This window comes from Danaus plexippus, assembly GCF_018135715.1.
Source record: "Danaus plexippus chromosome 13 unlocalized genomic scaffold, MEX_DaPlex mxdp_15, whole genome shotgun sequence".
NCBI lineage: Eukaryota > Metazoa > Arthropoda > Insecta > Lepidoptera > Nymphalidae > Danaus > Danaus plexippus.
This window is the reverse complement of record NW_026869849.1, coordinates 955,843-979,850: the sequence shown is the minus strand read 5'-3', so window position 1 is coordinate 979,850 and position 24,008 is coordinate 955,843. Positions and strand designations below refer to the sequence as shown.

At 31.1% G+C, this 24,008-nt stretch overlaps 1 protein-coding gene and 1 long non-coding RNA gene across 2 annotated transcripts; one reads left to right on the top strand and one right to left on the bottom strand.

The window, feature by feature from the left end:
- The first annotated feature begins 49 nt into the window (after positions 1 to 49).
- Positions 50 to 23,960, top strand: LOC116770400 (GATOR complex protein NPRL2). The gene is made up of 8 exons (XM_032661862.2): positions 50 to 624; positions 922 to 1,078; positions 1,477 to 1,603; positions 7,194 to 7,330; positions 21,095 to 21,238; positions 21,613 to 21,697; positions 21,906 to 22,075; positions 22,202 to 23,960. The coding sequence occupies exons 1-8, from the start codon at positions 425 to 427 to the stop codon at positions 22,379 to 22,381; spliced, it is 1,200 nt and encodes a 399-aa protein (XP_032517753.2). The 5' UTR covers positions 50 to 424; the 3' UTR covers positions 22,382 to 23,960.
- Positions 19,505 to 23,396, bottom strand: LOC133320188 (uncharacterized). The gene is made up of 4 exons (XR_009753629.1): positions 23,257 to 23,396; positions 20,714 to 22,342; positions 20,306 to 20,474; positions 19,505 to 19,680 (listed from the first exon to the last, which is right to left on the bottom strand). It is a non-coding gene; the product is annotated as an uncharacterized LOC133320188 (long non-coding RNA).
- Positions 23,961 to 24,008: the final 48 nt, after the last annotated feature.

Below are 24,008 nucleotides of genomic sequence, written 5' to 3'. Positions count from 1 at the left end.
GACAATTCTCATTTCTGCAAGTACACCCTTCTAGTTTGTGCCGTCTTTAATTTCCCATTATAAAAAAAATACAGATTTATAATGTTATGCATAGAAAGTTTGTTGTTGTAATATAAAACATTTGTATTTAATTTAAATATTATGACTATCGCATTAATTTATCTAAAACAAAAAAAAAAACCTGATAACTGTCAACGTCAGATGCAATCTAACATTGACAGGTTCTTGATGGCAAAAAACTATCAATTGGAATTTTATTATTCAGTGTTTTGAGGCATGTGTTGGGGGAAGGAGTGTTTTGATTTTTAGTCTTAAAATTTACGATGAAATTAAGTAACTTTTCAAACGTCCGTGTTTATTCTATATAATAACAAATGTCGGGTAATAGTTCTAGTGGGTGGAAATAATAGTGTTTGTTATCATAATGGATGGAAATTCAAAGTATTATGAAGGTTGCGGGCAGGAAGGGCCAATACGGTGTATATTTTTGTGTGAATTTCACCCGACAGCAGGGCCGAGGATAACCTGCCAAGTGCCTGAAAACTACATTTCTAAAGATATTTTCGATACTGTCAGTCATTATATCATTCCAAAAGTTCAGTTGCAACGAAGCACTTTGACTGTGTAAGTATTTGTTTACATATTGAATTATACATAAATTTATTATTTATAACCTGCCTAGTTTTGTCTAAATATCGTCAATATTTTCTAAAGACATGTCGATTATGCTAATGATCGCTATCTATTTTTAATCTTTATTGCTTTATTGATTTATGTAATGACTTAAGATTACAACAGTGTTGTTATTAATAAGAATATCACTGATTTGTGTCACGCTTTTGAATAGAGATATATATGTAATAAAGGTTTATAATTTTTTTGAGGAAAATATAAATAAGTAATTTATACATATTTTTTCAGAACATTACTTGGATCCAAAATCTTAGGCTTTCCAGTTAGGATAGACAATAAAAAGTATGCCCGTAATGCATATTACTTTAACCTCTGCTTTGTGTGTGATGCCTGGGCCAGGACTGTGCATCTTGAACCGCTTGTAAAGAAGCTTACAGAATATCTGGTAAGTTCAATAGTCATTACTGTACTAATAAAAATAATGGTCAAAGAATTTGAAAATAGAAAAACTTGCACAAATGTATACTGCCAATAGTAACTTTGGAATAAATATTTTATACCTACGTCTGGATCTAGTTGTTGATATATAAATTCAATGTAGAGTCTGTATGCTATGAATAGCAATATGTTCATAACAATTCATTTACTAATGATAGATGTCAAGGAGAACTTGTTATCAGATATGAATTAAATACTTTGTATAAATGTAAGAATTGTGACTATATTATTATGTATATAAATGCATTATAAATTAAAAAAAATATTAATGTAGGTATATAGGTATAAGTTATGTTCATATGAAGGAAAAAATGAGTTTTAACTATGAAGTATGTATATTGTTAGCTGTCCATGGAGCTAGAAACTGAATGGTTATCAAAACAATCACTATCTGGTGATGCCAAGGCTCTCAACACTCTGATGCTGCAGGTCATGCAAGATATTAACAGCAGGAGAATGTGCACATTGACAGGTAAAAACGAAAATTGAAAAAAGAACATTACGTTAAGTAGCTCATTTAGTGGTAATTAGTATTAAACTAAAATCCTTAATATTTTCTTTACTTAATAGAAAGAATGTCTGTTAAAATATAAATTATATAAGATTTATTTTTTCTTTGTTCACTTCGCCGTCAAAATTATTTTAAAAACAGCTTTATAAACATTTACGGGGAAACTATACAGACATATTATTGAATACGTCTGCATAGTCTGTGTTGCGTGTATAAATGTCATGTCTTAAGTGTAAAATTTTGTACACAGTTATTTAAATAAGGTAGTAAAGTGAGATAACGGGGGAAATAAATCACACGGTGTTAAAAAGATAAAATACGGAATCGTTAAGCCTTATGGGAAATGTTAACGAACGGAGGAAAATTTAAGTTAATTTTTAACCGAAATCAAAAAAGAAAGAATGCCTAATTTTTGGAGTTTAATTTTGTTTCCAAGTACCCCCTCTACCATGAGTTTACATCGTGTCACTTAACACCGACAAACTGTCTGTGTGTAGTGTGACGAAGATAACTAGTGAAAATAGCAATAATCAAAGGACATATGAATTTAATTTTTATTATTATTGGAAGCGTTTTACCGCAAGAGCTTTTCCTAATAAACAAACCAATAACCGTATCAATAGCTAAAGTTGTTTTATAATTTCTTTTAAGTAATAAGTTGTCAATTTTAATAATAGTTTTATCTGAGTTTCTGCTAATCTACGACAGTGTTCATCGACCTGGGAATAAGTCATATCCACGTCGGAACGGCCAACGCCGGGGTGGTAAGTTTGCTAACGATGGATAAACAAAGAATTCCATTTTTGTTTTCATATCGCGCGTCAAGTCTCTTGTTATAAAGGTTTAAAGTGTCAACGAAAACCCACACTTTTTAAGACTCGCCAACGTAAGAAACGTTTTCTCTTTTCGATATAAATCTTTTTTGAGACCTTTGATATTACTTGTTTAAGAAGGTTTTATTTCGGCTGTATATGTAGGATATTTATATTATTCGTATATAACATTATAATTAATTCTTTTTCAGGCTCGTAAATCTAAATTTACAACAAGAACAAGGTCGTGTTAGACACTATCACAATAATGTAAATGTTGATAGATTGTTATTATTTAAAATTATTGATCTCCTAGTAACTGACAAGTGTTGTTAAAATTAATTTAGTATGAACTAAATTTAGTATATTTTCCAAGAATATAAATGATAGTTTAAATTTTTTATAAAATCTACTTATTGGTTTTTTGTAGAACAACTTAATATGTATTGATAAATATTATAATAACATACATTTGTGTGTGTGTAAGTTAAAATTTTACTTTAAGAGAAATATAGATAGATATCTTATATAAGTATCATCGGAAATCCAAGCATAGAGAATTAATAGGACCGTATGAAGTTAGCTTGTTCTTAACACTTGTATAATGGGTATAGTAACTAGCAATGACTTGTTACTACAGAGTTAATACATGCTCTATGAGCGATTGTCTTCAGATCTCCAGCTCGGGTTTTGCTTCGTATATAAAATAATTAAATATAATCATATCAAAGATCGTTGCGTTCAAAAGAGGTTGTCACATTAAAATTATTTATCATTTTTCGGACGCTACGCGTTTTTATTATTTATTTTTGTTATGCAGTTAACAATAATAAAAAAAGTTTAGTTATCCCAAAAACTGTTTTAAATTTATCGATCATAAAATACGTTCCTTATAAGGGTAGGCTCCCGAGAAATTCGCTGGGTGAGTGCAACAACCTTCCCAGGATGAGACTGGAACTCACCGAATAATATTCTCATTATCAACCAGTTAGTCCACTGATAATTTGTGAGTTTTAATCGTCTGTAAAGACTTACAGTTTAAACGAGTCGACCGATACTTCATACGTTTTCATTCCGAATAAGGTTACGTGAAATTTGTATGTACTTAGATTAAAATACAAGTTGTAATAAACGCTCAGCTGTATAGTAAATTAACGAAGTAGACAGACAACGTGAGACTTGAACACTTAGAGAATATTGAAAGGATCTTATGAATGCAACTAACTACATATGTTATAATTGAAAATAATATTTTCTTAAACGCTTAGAAAAAATAATTTTAAAATTCCGTTTCGCCAGTTATATTAATTAATAACAGTTTAAAACTAATTTCATGCAAACAAAAGAAAAATATATATGATTTAAAACTACATGGATAATAAATATATATATATAATTACATTTAATAACAGATATGAAAATAAAATCTGAATTATGAACGCGATGGCACTGATAACACAATCAGTAACAGACGACCTAAAATTATGACAATTTATCTATAAATTTCCATACTCAGTGATACCAGTCACTGAGCTATATATAATATTTGCATGCTGGCATTACAATACGATATTCTAATTTTGGTACTACTGGCTGTTATAGGACGCACACGAGATATTTTAGGACAAATAAATCTCCGGATAAATAATTTAGAATATATCGTAATTAATGTGTTCGTTGTGTTACATTATTAAAATATGTCATAAAAAGAATTACATCTAAATTTAACGGTATTAAAAATAATACTATAAATGAAATACTATATAGTATATAAATTAAGTCAAATTTATTTTTACTTTTTAATTTAAAATAGAAATGCAACATAGTTAAATAACAGTATTTTAAGACAAAAAGTAAACATCGTATTTTGAAAATAGATTTTCCAAATAAAATAAGTTTTAAAATATCAACTGATTTCATGACTTATACAAGGAGCTGGCATTTTATAATATATGTATATATAGGCCTCTTAATCATTCGATCAAATGATAATAGTCTTGATCAGATACTGAACTTGGTAAGTAGGTAGTTCCTACTGTAATTTTGGAATAAATAATACAAAATCAGCAAGAGGAATAAATAAATATATATCAAAAACTATTCAATTCTATTCCTTAAAAAAATAACATACTTAATTAGTTACCTCAGCTTTATGTGTATGTGTTCCATATTATTCTTGGCGACTTTTCATTTGAAAGAAAAATGTGTACATTTATAAAAAAAAAAATATATTAGTACTGTCGAGATCCAACTTAGTATACGCGAATCTTGTCTGTTAAGAAGTAGATGAAAAAAAAAAACAATTAATTCGTGACAGATTGAATTATATTCAGACTTGTTTACGTCGCGACGTATTTTAAAATAAACATTATTAATTCTCCCAGTACTCAAGATTATGATTCTTCCAACAAAAACGTTGACGTTGGCATAATATTCCACGATACCAGTGCGAATGAAGCCATATTTAAAAAAAAATTTTGATATTTAAAACTCTGTTTAATACATATTTAAATGAAACAATGACTTTTCGTATTTACTTTCTAGTAATTATATCGTGTCGCCAATAATACGTATTTAATTTGATTCAGTTGGTTGGTTTCAAAAGAAAATAAATAATCTGTAATAGATTTTGCGTGACAAAATTTTCCGAGTGACAAAACTGTTTAGTACAAGTACAAGTTGAGCCAGAGACACTAATACATTTATATGAACGAACAAACTTAAAATCATACTCATTAAATTTATTTAAATATTTACAATATACATCGTATGTCAATAACACACTGTGTTCAATCAAACAATAATATATAAAAAAAATATATTCTACAATAACGTTGAGAAAAGTCAAGTTATACCACTAGTTTGTTTAGACTTATATATGTACTTTTAAAGATTTATATAGAAGGTTTCGTGTGAGAGTATTAAATAGACAGTCGTGATTCACGTTTCCCATGTATTTACGTATACACAAACATACATATATATAAACAGGCCATACAAACAAGTCGCTCTATACAAAGCTATCTAAAATAACATTTATTAATAAATCGCTTCATTTATCAAGGTCTGATATTAGTTGTAAACCAAAACTATAATTGTATCGTATTCATTGTACGCGCTGGATACGACAAACGTTAACTCGGTGGTATGCTAACACGATAGTGAAATATGCCATTTATAATTAACATTTAATGAGAATTGTATTTTGATGCAAACTTGCGGTTGACATGCTTTTGGGACGAAAGATTTGTTGCTTCCGCATAGTTAAATATTTCACTAAAATAATTTATTGTTGGGAAATCGACCTAAAACATGACTATTTAGTATTTGGCAACAGCTGTTCGCTGTTTTTGTTTTTCGGTCCAAATGGTGTAAACAAATTTCGTATCTTTTAAACTATCATCAATATGCGTCGCTATAATTGTTACGAGACTTTCAATTTTGCTTTCTGAATTAAAATTCAGTAGCTGTATTTTTATCTGACTTTCTAGATTTTAATATAGAAAATCATATGTTTAGTTGTTTTATTATGTAGTATTAAGTCGAGTTACCATGCCGATGTGTTTGTTTTATAAAGGCCGAGAAGAATTGATTGTTATAAACATAATGAAAAATCGAGATTAATATTCAAATAGTATTACATTAAACTTGTTCCAGACAGCAGCTTGACTGTGTTTTTATTTATTGTTAATAAAACATTAGGGCATTTAATATTTATAGCAAATTCTTATATACAATTTTTATATCAATAGACTTTCGTATAAACGGTATTAATGTTTTGCACTACATTAAATAATGAAGATACCGACGTACTTATATACTTCCATTATGTATGTGTATAATGTGTCCAATATATTTTTAGATTAACTAAAGTATGGCTAATGAAACACTGTGTTTGTAGAGCAGAGATTGTGCTTATCATTGATAAAAGTTATGACACGATTAAATTTGAAATAATATCTTAGGTGGTGTTATAATTTATATTATATATTAAACATTAATTGTATAGCAAATCGACAGACGTAGCTTAAACCACACGGTCGCTGTCGGGTGTCGAAGATGGGAATTTCGAAAAAAAACGATAATCCAGTTACCTCCGAAATTAAAATGTCTGTAATGTCAAAATAAATGTCAATCTGTGAAAAAAATATGGAAACTCTTCTTTTTTTATAATATGGCCTTCATCCGTGCACATTATATTCTGCCAGTGTCATGTCGAATCGAAGAGAACCGATCCGGGCTTGACTTTTGAATGAAATAATATTTAAGTCTCGACTGAAGTCACAATTAGGAACTACATATATGGAAACTCTTCAGGCATCGCTGGGAGATTAAATGTCAGTCAGAGAGAAAAATTATAATAATCACATCAAAAAGACCAATGTTGTATTATAAAGTGTGTAGTGGAAAATAGAAAAAAAAAATTCTTGTGGCCCAGAAATAATTACTCATGCATATTCTATTACACAGTGGCCACCAAGATACGGGCGCATAGTTTGATTTTATTGTTTTTAGTTACGTAAACTGATCGGAATTACAAAATATATATTTTTATTAAATTTTTTCCTTTCGAGTTATAATTCTAGATGATTATACAGGCTATTTTCATCTGTATGACGGAAACTAAAAGCAAAAATAATCGGAATCAATCGATTGCATATAGAGCAGACAGGTGTTTGTATTGAATTTGTAAATTGAATTAATGGAGTGTGTTTATGGGTTTATTGGTTTGTCACCAGTTGGCACCACCACCACTCACTTGACGGTGGTTCGTTTGAACAGCGACCCAGCTCCGGTTAAGGATCACCAGGTACCGGTGTTCCTCTACAGCAGGCAGTCCTTTGTGGCTGATCAGTGGGACCTCACTACCAATCAGGTGAGTACCACTAGCATCGAGAACAGTTTCAATCATTGTTCTCTCTTACTTCCATAAAGCATAGTACATACAGTGATATGAAGTTCTTTAAGGTGAACTAGAATCTATTAGTTTTTCGTGAATATAATCGCGAGGAACAGTCGTTACATCGAAGCTGTTTAAGATAAAGGAGCGGAGATATGAAATATAAATATGGCATCGTTGCATCTCTTCCTTGACAAAATATAACTTAATGTTTGATCGACGTAATATTCTGAGTAAAACTATTTAATCTATTTAAATACCGTAATAAAATCTATCCAAATATCTAAAATTTTCTTACGTTTCCTTAATCGTAATGTTGTTGCTATGTCGAAACAGGTATGATTAACAATTTTGTAAACAATACGTTTCACATATATTAATTATCTGTATTTAAAACGGTATTGTGTTCATACAGGTGTCCAAACATGTTGATGTTTGGGTTCGTTGGTCTACTTTGTTAGTTATTTCTCATTACCCGCCGAACCGACCCGTTTTTGAAGCGGATTGTTTTATATTTTTATCAATATTTATTATAATTTATGTGAAAAGTTTTCCGTTTGATATTTTACTTTAAATACTCGAAATATTATTATATTCAGGTCGGGTAACTTTATCACGCATATAATTAATACAACAATACACTTAATACATTATTGTAAAGCATCCAATTAACCATTTATTCAGTCATCCATCGACTTACGCATTTTTTTACACAAGTTGTATGAACACGCACATACAAACACGCACACACACACACACACACACACACACGCACGCACACAAACACATATATATGTATATATATAAGCACTCGTTTTTTTATGAATCACTAAACTTCTTATTCATTTACTATTTTTTTTTTAATTTCAGCATTCATACGCTTTAACTTAATTATCTTAAAGCCAACACTGAGAATATCACTATCAGAATACAGTATGTATAATACTATTGTATCATAGAGATTACTATAATCGTTACGATGAAAAAATACACATTCGTTTGAAAATTATATATTATAAAATTTTTATCATGAACTCGTATCTACCTTAAATAATTTAAAAATATGTACATATATCGTGTAAACCAAAATTGATCGGATATAATAAAATACATATAGTTACAGGCTACGTTGCACTGTTGTTTCACTCCCCTGTATATATTTTATTTTCTATATAAATTTTAATGAATGCAAACCGCTCGCTCGTCGAAACAAGCCTGTCCGTCTTATCGTCAAAGGTTCATGAATATTGCATTGTTCATAATAATTTAAACCACATTATAGTTCATAGTGACATAAAAAGTTTTTGTTTTTTTACTAAAATATTAAAAAGTTATCTCGTGTATAATTTCACATAATGCACAAGTTAATTATTCTAATGTGGCCGTTATGTTGAATTTCAATGCAGTCTGGCTCAGTCGATAAGCAAGCTGCAATCAACTGTGAACCTTTTCTTATGTCTTCAATAACCTCACTTTAATTGCACTAACACTCAAGGCTTTAAAGAGTATTTGTATATATTAGTAGTGTCTCCAGGTTTTACCCAAGTGTCTCAGAGATATCATATCAAGTGTCCCAGGGATATACTCTTTAGTGTCCAGTTTAAACACAAAGGTAATGGTGTCTAGAATTTTCGCGTGTTTCAACTCGTCTGGTCGCCATCAAGGTTGCTGTAAAGGAACCGAAGCTCGGGGATTATGTTGTATAAAATAAAAATTACGCGCACTATCCGAAAAACTTAGTTTCATTTTCACAAAAGTAATCCGGATATCTAAACTGAATTGTCCCGTTATATAGTGAAGTATTCATAAACTTATATATTAAATTTCCTAACTTAGGTTAATATCTTAAAACGAAACAGCGAACATCAGCAAAACAAGTAATAACTCCCTATTGAATGTTATCATAAGCACTAAAAAGATCAAATTTTGCATTAATTATCATCTATCGTCGTCAGTGTTACAGTGTAGAGCATCCCACAGACAGTGACAGCGGATCCGAACGATCTGATCTCTTGAATTTTAATGTAATGATGTTGAATGCAAAATGTTTCGTTGCCATGCGACGATAGCTACTTGTGATTCAAGATTGGTAGCGACGTAATAATCGCGTGTGTGTCTAAGGCGTTGTATACTAATCATTTTATTTCTCGTATTATCGATACCTTTAAAGAACCAAAGACAGACGCTAACAAAGCTTTGATAGTACACATTTAAAACATTTGTGTCGAACAAAATATAACGCATATATTTAACTTAACGGTCACGCTTATATTTATAATTAAAATAATATTTTCAGAACAGTCAGACGTATGTATGTTGTCGCCGTCTAAATGATTAGAACATTAATTGTGGTGATAAAGAGTTGTTTGACCTCATCACATGTGATATATTTAGAGCCGGTCACAGATAGCGGCGGATTGTTTCGGTACGTCCGACTGTGAAACTGTCATCTTGCCAAACGATCCGTGTTAACTGCATGTCACTACTAGCCCTACTTGTAATAAACTTAAATATAAAACACGTTCTAACAAAATACGATCAATAAAAATTTATCACTCGAATGTTTTGTCTCGTATTATTTTTAAGTTCTCCGTATAGTAATCATTAGGGCGACCTCAGAATAATCTTTATGTTACGATATTAATAATTATTTAATATGTAAATATATTAGTTTTTATTTAAATACATTATAACAAGAATATTCAATAATAGCTCGTTAATAATTTTATCTCATATAATTTATTCCTGAAACAGGTGATTATATAAAACGCGCCTTCATATAATGTTATGTGTTTACAATTTTGAATTATATACGTAACTATAAGAACTCTAATTTCGATCATTCGTGTTGTTTACGAGTTATTCAACCGAAAATAGACATGCGTCGAAGTCGTCCCAAATTTAGCATCCAAATGCTAAATCGTGGTTCGTATTGAAATGTTTCTTTTGTAAATTATTTCTTAGTGTCTTTTTATTATAATATAATTGTGATTCGATAATGGTCCTGGTGGTCTGGAGGTTAAAGGACCACAACCTGGCTAGTACCAATGTGAGTTTTCATTGTCATGTGTACTTTCTAACAGTATAGACACACCACTGACAGACGGTGAAGGAAAACATCGTGTGGAAACCTGGACTTATAATTTCAAGTTATAAGATTGAAATCGACAACCCGTCTTGAGCAAGCGTGGTGATTAATGCTCTAACCTTCTCCATGTGAGAAGAGGCCTTTGCTCAGCAGTGGGCTCCAATAGGCTGATGATGATGATGATGACGTGATTCGCTAGAAGCAATCTTGGGTAGAGCTGTGCCACCTGGAAAATAATACAGTGGTATCGATACTGTTAAAATCATTTTTTCAAAAATAGTAATATATAAGTATAGAAATAACTATGTAAATAATTTTAAGAATGTTTCCTAACTATACATTTTGTATTTCATTTTATTTTTTGCCAAAAAAGGAACAAAAGATCTTTGAAAGCCGCAGATCGTATGCAAACAATATGCTAGGTTAATATGATTTCCAAGTTTCGTTGAACTATACTACAGCACATTTATAGTGAATATGTAAACATCAGGTTTCCTTAAAGGCTAAATGGACACCAAAATAATCTTTTATGTTTCTTTTACGTTCGAATCGAGTTATATTTTTTTTTTTATTATCATAAAAATTATTACACATTAGACATTTTGGTAGCTCGTGTGGCTCGTGTACGTTTGACCTTTAATGCGCTGGTCCTTAATTTTTTATGTTCTCTTTATTGTTGACCCTGAGAGGTACTCAATTGAATGGCCCTACAACGAGGTCGCTCCCAAACAAGCGGTCTCACAGACCGAATCATGCGCAGACACTCCATTAATAATAATCGTTATAATTTGATTAATATATTGAATTTATTCTACACCACTGTTTGTTTTTCTTATTAAATACTTATTATGTAACTCTCATTTATATATCGCCTTAATTTAATTGAATATTTTGATGTCATACTTTAGGAGCGGCCTGTATGCAATATGTAATCTCTATTTAGGAGTCGACTCGCCTTTCGCAAACTTGTTGAATTTATATATGCATATAGGCAACATTTAGTTATGTTAAGTTGTCCAGACTATTTCAAGTAAAAACTTTAAAACGAAATTACTTACATTTTTTTGTATCGTGTATTTAAATTGTGAGTGAGTACACTCAGCCAGTGTACTTATTCTAAGCGTTACCCGTCTCTCATTTAATGTTTAGGTTATAAGTTAACACTAATGTGTCGAGATCTTTAAATGAAGAACTATTAATGTTCCAATGTTGTGTGACGATGAAAACTTAGAATAAGTATCCTGGCCGTGTGTTATTTACGTAAAAAAACATCATATTTAAAAACAACTGTAATATATGAACAAAACAGAGTGATTATAATACACGAGTTCCAGTAATGAACACACTCACTACAGAGTAGGACATTCTACAGAGACAATATATTTATATATTGATGTAACGGAGTCCTGTAACCAAATGTTTACTGTTATTGTATTGTAGTATTCATTGTGTGTTTGATCTGTAATGTACCTACACACCACAAGTATGGAACCAAACGAGCGAAACTGTGACTGAGACCATAATGAAGAATACTATATATTAATTATATTGATTGACAGCACTTATGCTGACGATTGTACATGTCTAGATTTCTAATGGGCAAATAGAGTGAAGTGAGTCGTATCAAGGGGAATAAAAATATAAGTTATCATGGAATAATAAACGAGAAAGGAATGACAGATGGATTGAAAAATAAAACAAAGTTTGTTCAATATTTGTTAAACACAAAAAAATTTGGGTATTGTATTCAAATGTTGGGTAATCTGCAATGTTTAGTATATTAAAAATTATCCGTCGAAACCTGTAGGCCATTACAACGAAAAATTTGACCTTGTAACTTGTTTACGTTCGGTTTCGTTTCTAACGGTCCCTGAGACCGAGTCATACGATGCAAGCGATTTAGAATCTTACGAATAGATGTCGCTTGGATTGTTTTGAATTATGTATATTAAATATAAAGGTATTTCTATGAGGCACGGAAGACGTTATATTTTTTTTTTATTAGTAATAAAATATAAAAAAAAAGAAACGTGCCAGGATTTTGTAAAGAGTTCATTTGTTTCTGAAACACAACGCCAATTTTGTATGTGACTTTTGCTTTCTGAAATATAGTTGAAGGGAGAGGAAACAGCCGATTTACATTCAAAACAACTCGGCCAGAAATGGTCGAAATAAGACAAAAACAAAGAAATTGTAAGCTTACAAAAAACCCGTCCAATATAAAAGGTGTTCTCAAGTTAATTTGGACTTTGTTTTTCAAAACCTCTCACCAAAAGTGAGGTGAAAAATATATATTCAGATTTCTCGATAAGCGTAACTTGTTTTTTATTTTTTTGCATGAACAAAAGATTTTTTTCGTAAAGCCTAAAATTGCTTTTTAACTCTGATACAACCAATTTAAGTAGAGGTACAGATGACAAATCAATTAAAATCTCGATTTTTTTTTGTGCCTCTTAATTATTTACATTAGTGTTTTTATAGTTAAAATAAAATAAATGTAAATATTTAGTTGTTACATATTTCTTCATCACAGAATATTATTTCCTCGATCTCCCTTAATTTGGACCAGCTACAGTTTATACATGTTATACTAACTCAACATAATTGAAACTATAAAATTATTTACGCTCAAAAGAATTTGTTTTTGTCGATATCTCGGAAAGATGCATTAAAAAAAAATGTATTTTTCTTTTGAGTTTCTTCGTGTAATGGTCTATGATAGATTTGTCACGAAGTAATAGTTAAAAAGGATTTTCCTTTCGCTGTACTGAAACAGTTGGTCCATAGGTGGAAGGTGAATTCATGTATGTGTTAAAGATTTAAAAAAAAAATCTAAATTTGAATTAAGAACGAATATTCAAAATCTGTTAAATGATAAAAAATATTTAGTGCCTTCGCGTGATTTCTGACATCACTCAAACGTTTTCTCGCCGATTTTCTCCAACAAATACCTCATCCGATCAAACAAAATTGATTTCAAATTGATACATGTATGAAAAATACACGTTTACAGCTGTAATAAGAGAATTTTTTTTAATCATCTTGACTCGAAAAACACTTTGTACTATTTAATCGTATATTGATTGTGTATTCACTACAGTAATGAAAAAGTTAGTCGTGATCTTCATACGTTATAGTTATATCATCTTCTGCTTTAATCCAGGTTGTGATAATTCTGGTTACTGAACCTGCACCTCCACAGAATAAAAACCGGTCCAGCGTATAAAGCATAAACCATAAAAATACACGCCTATAATTTTTGTATATAAACGTAACTTTCATATACAACCAGAAACGTACATAAATAACATAAAATATATATAACATTAATAAAATAAATACAATATTCTTTGCATAAAACACGTAACCTTCCCATTGTAATAAATACCTTCCTTAGTCCTTCTAAGAACAGCCTCGGGGCAGGATTGGCGACATATTTATCAATAGCTTTCGTTTGTTTATTTATCATATATTGGTTAGTGCCTATTTTATCAGTTTTCAATATATTCATCAAAAGCTTTGCCATCAAAGAAGTATTCTGAGATAAATGTTAAAAATGTTTTTTAATTATCTTAATTTTTGGGCGAAATTTAAATTTAAAAAAAATTAAAAAATTTTGAAGAAGTACATCTACAAATGTCAGGTGAAATTAATGACAAGTGACCTGCTTACAAAATGGTGTTTTTTTTTTAATTTTACAATTTATTATCTATGGTTCTCCTTAAAATTGCGGTTTATGAACTGAATTTGAGTGGATTTCACGAGTTCCTAAACTTTTTATACCTAGCGAGATCTCGCCAACAACTGTCGCGGGTTTTAAGCAATATCACTTTATTCCTTTAAAATATTAATCGATTTCAAATCATTCGTTTATATTAATTAACCAGTCTATATAACTGCCGTGTTGTCTGAGGTCGTTTTGAAAAGAATAACCGCTATTTGAGAATAATACTTCAAACCGAAAAATTACATAGAGCACACTGTATTAAGTGCAAAATATAAAAAATTAAGCAAAATTAATATTTCCTTAATTTAAAATTCAAGATAATACTATCAGACTATTACTAACGAACAAATTTAGAAAACCGTATGGATTGACGGAATAGAAAAATAATTAAGATATAAATATTTTAAATAAATATGAGATATTTAAAAAACTTTCATAGTTAGCTATATTTTTGGGTACAATCGTCGTTTTTAATAATCTATGCAAACAGACGAAATTAGGGTTCATTGACCATTCCGAAACTAAAAATGTCAGGACATTATGATAATATTAGATTATTCTGGTATCAGTTACAGATAGGTACGATAAGGTATTGTGAAGTCATTGTGTATATTATGTTATGGTCGCCAAAATGTCTGAAATTTTTTATTATTGTAACAACATATTGCTATTATCGTACGGATTCGTTGGTTAGGGATTTTAATTCCTGTATATATATAAGATTAATAATTACATATAATATAATAAAGATTTGAAATTACCATATCTGAATTAAAACTTCCGTCCAACTTAACGTTGAATCTAATAAAGGCAAAGTATTTGAAACGTATTGATTGAGACTAACGTCGTCGTGTTATTGGAAAAAACACGTTAGTTCTGTTCTGATTCCACAGATCACAGATCAGCTCTCGCTTTTCGTCGCTTTCACGTCAATTATAGTGAGTTTTCAACATGGAATATCACATTACAGAAACACTACTAAGTATTCATTAATAAGATATATATCTTAAATTAAAACTACATGCATCACAAGACATTTATTTTATATAGGGACCTCGTGTTCGTCGTGTCGTCTTCATGACCAAAATCATGTTGTCTGAGTGCATTTCCCCTTCCAGATAACTAGATAACAGACGAGGTACGTCCAGATATTATTTGGAGAAAATTCTAGAGACTACATAATAAATATTTATAATTTATAATGTTCATAAATCATGCTACTTACCTGTGCATATAACTTTATAAATTTAAAAATATAAAAATTAGTTCCTCGGTTTGAAAAACCGTGTCCTCATTCATATCCCTGAATAATTAAGCAAATTGAAGCATTCATTCCTTCGTTATTATAATGTATTTTATATATATATATATTCCATACGAACGAACGTAAATAAAACAAAGACTAAATCACTCGTCATATTATATATTTTAATTTAAGTCTCCTTCCACTTCTGCACTGGGACCGGTCTGATTGTGTTCATTTAAAATGCCACTCGATTCAATTACCTTTTATAAACTATTCACATGTAACTACGTTTTAAGTTAAATTTGTCTCCCCTTGTATTTTATACTATCAACTATTCAAGACGAAAGTTCCGTAAAATTGGGTCCGTCAGTTTAGGCTTTTGATTAATTGTAGGAATTCTCTACCATGCATATCCCCGTATCCCGTTACTCATTAAGTAACCTACGTTAATACTATGATGTGTCAAGATCTATGACTGAAAAACTGCTAACGCTCCGTACCTAGTATGAGGATGCAACTAGTACTAAGGATATATTTATAACATCAGACAAACTTTTATTCATATTTTTATTACATTGAATTATTTTTTTAAATTAACATGTAAACACTCCTTCCTCGTAACCTCTTTTTATTGTTAAAGAAAATATATTTATCCTCCATATAGGTCAATTATATATAAGGTTGTCGAGTTACCTGCGCATATTATTAATATTAATCTGTATTGATATGCGAGTGTTTGAAACCAACGATAAATAAATTATATATGAGAGTATGTTTTTTTTTTTTATTTTTATATTTTGCCTACAAATTAGGCTTATAGTGACGTGATCACGGGTGAGTATGAAGACTTTATAATGTCACATTGTTATGTATTGTAACAAATGTCATAAATGTGGTTTAAATTTAAACCATTATTTTACTAAATACCTTATTTCTTTCTTTCTAATATGCTTATTAAATTTACTGTTACGCAATCTCTTAGTATTGTAAATTTTTAGGTTTCAAATGCGCCAAAGCTATTGTCCTCTTAAATTCCATTAAATTCATATATTGAAAAAATTACTATATTTTAAATCTCACCTTTACCTTCTAATGTTCTGACGCGAAATCATTTTTCAACATTTCCCATATAAATACAAGGCGATAAATTTCAACTGAATCCAAAAAGGGAATTCCAAAATGAAGTGTCTATTATTTTAAAAAATCTTGTTATTTTGGAAAGATTTTGCTGACATTTCGAAAACTATAAGAACACAGGACATTCAACACTTCCTTGAAAAGCAACGTTTCAATTGTTATGTAAAATTATTATTCCAATCATAAAGACCTGTAACTCTATCATATTGTTAAAAAAGTAAAAACCTCCAGTTTTACTTAGGTTCTAACGAATACGTAGTTGAAGTACAAGGAGAGGTCCTTACTTTATATTTTAAATATGTCCCGGCCCTAAATGGCCAACCGCTCCAGGCGAGGAGTTCCTTTGTCGACCTTTTGTACCCTGATTATATTAATTGTGGTAGTAGTAGTATTTGAAGTTCAAGAAGAATCAATTTAACCAAAATCTTAGTCAATTATTAAAACAATTTCATATCTCGTTTAATTAGCCTAAGGCTATATTTTGTTTCTTCTTGTTGTAACAAATTTCATTGCGCGAATTTTTAAATACAAATCGTTGTTATCCCAAAACCTAAATATGCGTTCGTGAAAACTTATTTTTCGAATAGTTATTAAATACTATCAAGTGGTCATGTTCAGATGGCGCCAGTGGCGTTCAACGAGCTCTGGCGCCACTTTGGCCTTCATATTTTCCCCCCTCCTCCCTCCTTATTAAGGCACTGTTTTAAATGCCAGGCTTACCCCTTTTAGTTTGATTTAAATAATGATCCTAAACATAGTCTACTGGCTGTGATGAATACGTTTTAACCGACATATGTTTCGATCCATAGACAATAAGGTTAATTTTAATCATAAGGCGACTGACAGTGACAATTCTGTAATTTACGATATCTAAAGGAGCGTTAATTGGATGACAAATTATATTATATATATTGTAAAAAATCAAAATCATGAAAGTATTATAAACAAAGGAATAACAAAGCTAGCCTTGATCTTTAACTGAAATTATTATAATTTTACTTTTGTTTTAAAGTTTTTTTTTTTTTTGAAATAAATACTTGTATGTGGAGTACAGGATATAAAAATATACACATATATGTCTTATATGATACTGGCTGGTTTCGTAATTTCCTGACATACTCGTTATCATTATAACCCTAACATATCACTTAATTCTGACATAAATCACTTAGGATGTCGTGTGTATGTTACAGAGAATTATGTTATTCTAGTAGTCCACGTGTAACTGGCGTAAGTCCAGCGACATACTGATCATTGTTTTAATGCAAATAACTTATTGTGATAAACAAACACTCGCCTTACAGTTATAGATGTTTATTATAGTGGCACTATTAATAGATATTATCTTACAATTTAATAGTCGTGTTGAATTCCAATGTTACAGCCAATGGGGATTTGCACGCTCTTCAAACTATGACGAATGCTTTCAAATTAATTTGTATACATCTGATATTAATCCACTTTAAATGCATCTAAAATTAAATCTGAATTATTAATTATTATTGATTGTTGGATGACACTTCATCGGAGCTATCAAGTAACGTGCTTGCTCTTATCGCGTATTTGCAAACACGTGTAGTACAAGGTCAGGGACAGTGCATCTTACACGGTAATCAACGAAGAAAGATCCACAAGATTGCTTTTATAGCTGACGCTTTTTAAATTTAGAATTTTTATTTCATTGATTAAGATATTTGTTATGTGAAAGTTCCTACGATCTCGCGCCTCGCTACCTTTTTGTTCGCACAAAGCTCCTATTCTTAACGTCTCTACTGGAAACAATTTCTACGTAATTATATAATAAGATAATTTATTGGCAAGTTGTTTTTCATTTTATTAATGAGGCAGACAGCTTATTGTATCTCATATAATACATGTTTCTACATCTTTCATTTTCCGCTCATTATATTTATATTTACCATATTGAGGGGAGACTTTGTTAACATACAGTTGTGTTGTGTTTATTTAAAATGAAACTATTTTGTATACACTACAAGCGTATCCGAAAAAAAATATGGACAATTTTAAATTACGCGCGAAAATATAAGATATCGTCGAGACGTCTGAACTATATAAAAACATAACGATTCAAACCGTTAGTTCTTTGATCGATAATGTCATAATTGATGACCGTAGCGAGCAAATTACGTGAATAGCAACAGTTAATTATTATTTCTTTCTATTTCATAAACACAGAAATAACTCATTAAAAAAACTCGTTACATTAAAGCTATGACGCGTTGTTCTAATATTTATAATGATTAATATAAAATGATATTTATTAGTTTGCTTTTAAAATCCGTACGCCGCCGGCCATTGAACAATTGTTTTTTTTAATGCAAAGAATACTAATGATGGCGCTATTTAAATGAACGACGAATCTGTACTTGTGACGTCATTAAAATAAGTTTTGTTGTGTTTAAACAAGTCATGGCATGTTTTAATTTTAGATAATGTTTAAAAAAATTCCCATTTTAGAATTATCAGAGGCATAGCTTGATCGTATAGGGCGTGAAATAGAAAATTGCTGACAGCACTTCTTGCTGGCCTCCCCGAAATCCAAGGCCCTATTCAAGCTTTTTCAAATTGTAAATAAATATATATAGGTATAGTCACACCTAAGAGCAGGTCAATGATGCTTTTCCTCTCTCCTCTCTCTCTCTTCCTCTCCCAAACTCCTGTAATCTCTCTGTTTTGTGTGAGGTGCGGTTCTAATTAGAATTTCGGAAACTATAATTTATTTGGTACTTTTTGCGTAACTCGGAAGGACTCTCACTTTGACAAAACCGCGAAGCTCACTGATAGTTTTTATTAAGTCAATTAAAGAAAATTTAGTTTCTCTCGTGGTGTAGCTTGAGTCACAAACATTTTACATATCCTTAGTCCTTAAGAACTCCAGACCTACATGTGGTGTCTAATATATGAACACTTAACCAATAAAATAAACACAAATTAGTTCAGCCTTTTATTATTTCCCCGAAAATTTTCGATACAGAAATTCTTCCACAAGTGTTCCGAGTCTTGTTGCTAGGGGGCCACGTATCTTGGATACGGTTGATACGCCCCTGGTGTTTATGTCATTAGAAAATGGAATACTCATTGAATAACAAAGGAAATATACAGTGATTCTGAAAACACAAAACGTAAATAAATTATAAGAAATATTCCGAAAAATTAAATGAATTCATATTTTATTATGAAAAAAGGTTCTCAATATAATTGATAGCAGAACTGAATTCTATTCTAGAGTAATTAAAGTTAGTTTTCGTATTCTCTGATATTTATCCGATGTTCCAGAGTCTGTGTGGGTTTTGTTATAACTTCGTGGGCGTGTCTCTACAGATATGGACATATTAAGATCTCACACTTTCTATTTCAATTTCGACAAGTTAAGAAACACGCGTGTTTTAATTTTAACACAGTAATCTTGTGATCATTTATTTTTTTACATAATTTTAATATTTCTTTACGTTTTGTCTCCATAAGAAATATTTTATTCAAATAATCGTATTCTGTTACATTAAAAATGATTCTAGTTTACAAAGTAGAAAGCGTTCATATCCTAAATAAAGGCGTGATAGTAATATGTCTTTTTTGGACATATACAGGGGTGGACGATTTGCTTACGATAAGGAATATTAGATTCTTAGGAAGGTTCACAAACAAAAAAGTCGATTTGTTTACACAAATATAATTTAGGTTACACTCACTCGAACCTACACTACGAGTTCATATAAGCGGTGTAATAAATACCTAGTATTATTTAATATAACCCGTTCTCGTGTAGAATATTTGTCGTGTCCGTTGTTCCGTATATTTAGCGTCGTCTAAATTTATTATTCAAACTTCGCCATCAGTTTATATTTGTTGTGCGATCTCATGAATTGCTTCACAGCACGCATCTCGACCGTGATTCTGGTTACTGTGAAGTAATCGTTGGTTAAAAACGCTGCTGGGTTTAGTACAAACGATTATGGACTGTCGGATAGCGGACGGCAGATCAAATACTGTTTGAGTCTCGATAAACATTTCTTTTCATTTATTCCTTTATCCTAATCGCAATTAGATTTACTTCTGTTAATTTTTGGTACGAAATTATCCCTTTGTAAGATGTTTAAATTGATATTTCGTTAAGACCAACTAAGATTAGTTTAGACATACCAAACGTTTTTCTCAAAGCGATGAACATAGCTCGACACAGATCACTATAACCCTCCCCAATATTATGTTGAGGTTCATAATATTGAAAATATATATAATGTTTATAGTTCAAGCTTCTCCAGACAGCTGACCACTGTTACAATTGCATTTGCTGTTCCTCACTTACATTTGTTAACATCAATATTCTATACTACTGAGATCTAAGACTTTCGCGAGTATTCATTTAAATTAAACTAATATTTACGGATTTCTAAGTATTATTTTATTATTTAAAAAAAACTACATACTCCCGACGTTTCGGTTACTTTGCAGCAACCGTGATCACGGTGAGACGAGATGTTAATGTCTGTATACATAATAAAATGAGTTTTTCTCTTTTAGATCCTGCCTCATATAGACGGGTTCAACCACGTGTCCAAAATCGCAGCCCTCACGGACGTCGAGATCAGCCTGGTGCGAGCCTGTGTCCAGAACCTCGTCTACTACGGAGTGGTCACCCTCGTCCCCATCTTTCAATACTGTGCTGTGAGTTTGTACTTAGTCTCGATCGGTCTTGATTTTGAAGCATATTATTTCCACACATTTATAGGAAATGTATTTTATTTATATCAGAATATAAGGAAGGTTTTTATTATATCAAGTATTCTGTATATGTTCTAGAAACGGATAAGTGTTATCAATTTGTAAATTTCTTTAATATCACTTGATTTTTACAAAAAAAAGGTAAAGAAGACGTGACATTTGATTTAAAAAATATTTAGTTTACTAATAAAATAGTCTTTTAATTATTGATATAGATTTAGAACACGTTCGCATTCTTGTCTATATTTTTATTTTCGCATTTTCTCGGTTTTTCAAACGCAACACTATTCTGAGACGGTTTTTGTATCCAACATCAGGTGTACAGTGCGACGCCCAAGTTGAGACAACTGACTCGTTGCGCGGGGCTCCAGAGACAGTGTGTGGAGTTCTGTGCGAGATCACGTGAGCATTTAGAATTTCATATTTATAATGATTTTCTTTTATGAATGGTCACATGGTGATAGTATTGCTAGTGGTTACTATTTTATACGTTACTTTTTATTATCTATAAGAAGGTTCAATTCATTCGTAACACCAATATTTTTTATCGATTTTATTTCCGGTAAAATTAATTCCTTTTAAATATCTTATTACTTATATCTATGGTCAGCTCGTCAGCTTCCAAAAGTATCGGATCTGTTCCGTATGTACGCCGGCATGTCATACGGCAGTACAGTGAGGGACCTGTGTCGGCGCCTCCGACCGCAGGAACTCGCTATCAACGAGAGGAAACTTGTGCTGTTCGGTGTACTCGAGGGTCTCATACGAAGGGTCTATAAGGTGAGCAGTGTGAGGGAAATGAACGGGGAATATTGGAGCTAGAAATAAAATGAGTTCAGGTTAATTGACGCACTTCTCTGTCTATATGATATGTATATAGCCTCACGACCCCTTCCGTCGTTCCAGTACCCCGTGAGTCTTCACAGCGACAGCTCGTCCGCCCGCAGCGAGCACAGTTCATACACGGCTCGTACTTACAACGGTGTGGTCTGCCTGGACGAGCTGTGCTGCTCCCAGGGCCTCGCCACCACACAGGTAGAGGAGCAGCTGGAGAGAGACAGTGACGTCATCTTCATCATAAAATGATCACACGTCCGCATATATGAGAGAGGTGTGACGCTCGCTCTATATATGCAAGTGTGACACCGACTTAATAATAAAGGTGCGAGGCCGGCTTTATATGTCAAAGTTTGAAACTGGCTTTATTAGTTATGGTGTGGACCGGGATTAAAAGTTTAAAGCTGGCTTAAAAAAAGGTGTAAATCTGGCGTTATAAATTAAAGGTTTAAGGCCGGCTTTATAAACTATAGTTTAAATCAGGCTTTAGAGATGTGAAGTAGTCTTTATAGGAAAGAACACGTGGAACTGCCATTATCGTTAGATTTAAAGTTAATTGGCAAAAGCATTACGAGACAAGTTTAGGCGCTGAACGTTTGAGGACTCGCTCCCTAAAAAAACATCTTGTAACAGATCTTGTCATTTTTAGATTTCAAAAATTCACATATACAAAAACTAGGAATATTATAGACTCTTTACTCTCAAAAAAAACTTTTTTGTGGTTACAATGTCGTCTGTATTTGAATACAACTTCTGTTATTATAATTATTAATGATATAAAATGATATGAGGCCGGCGTTTGGAGGTTCTGCGGTCGTTGGATGTGTTCAGTAAATTTAACTTTCATCGAGTTACTCAAACATATAATTAGAAATGCTATATCGAAAAAAGTCACTAGTTTAGGAAGAAAAATATTTAAAAAGTACAATCCGTACACAACATACTGTTAGTTTTAAATTTGTTTTATTTAAAAAAAACTCATTATTTTTTACAGTTTTATAATGTTGATAATATATAAGGGTTTACAAACAAATAAAAAAATTTGATGTCGCGTTGTTGCACATCGATTACACTAAAGAATAACATGTAATAGTTAAGTTTATGAAGGGATTTGTTATAAATACCTTTTAAGTTACGAACGAGGACTCGCTCGTAGTGTTGTCGACATAAGAAACTGCTCAATATTTTTATATTCTATACTTGTTTACAATGTACATAGCGATACGGAGGTGCTATTAGATTTACAGCATACATTACATATACAAGCGATGGATCACATCACACTTGTCAACCCGTTTACATTATTCACGTTCGGTGACATTAGTGTTGCCGTTTCGTAAAACAGAAAATTATTTAATAAATTTCTAGTTATTGTTTTTTTTTTTATTATAATTTATCAGCTAGTATATTTTTAATATTTGTTGAAGTCTTTACTTCTGCTGCCCACCGATAAACATGTTTGTGTCAACATCTGCTAACATTATTAGATATTCTATTCAGTTATATACTGTTACGGTACTAGGGATGTATTTTTATTGTTTTGCCGGTTTTTCATAATATCGATGTTAAATTCCTAGTCTTTTTTTTAATCGTAAAAGCCGACTACTAGTCAATAACTAGTGCCTTCTTTACATTACGCACAAATATTTCGTTATTGGACTCTTAAGCGCTTTTGTACTAAATATAAATAAGTTTGTGTTAATAATAATATATGTTTGTTTATAATTTAAGAGATTATATTTCCAAACTGTTGTTAAGAACCTTTATTGTATATGTAAATGTTATATCGTGTATAAGCGACTTTATTAAATAAATGTTTTTCAATATATTTTTTTTAATACTATTTATTCCTCGAGATGTTTTTTCTTCAATAAAA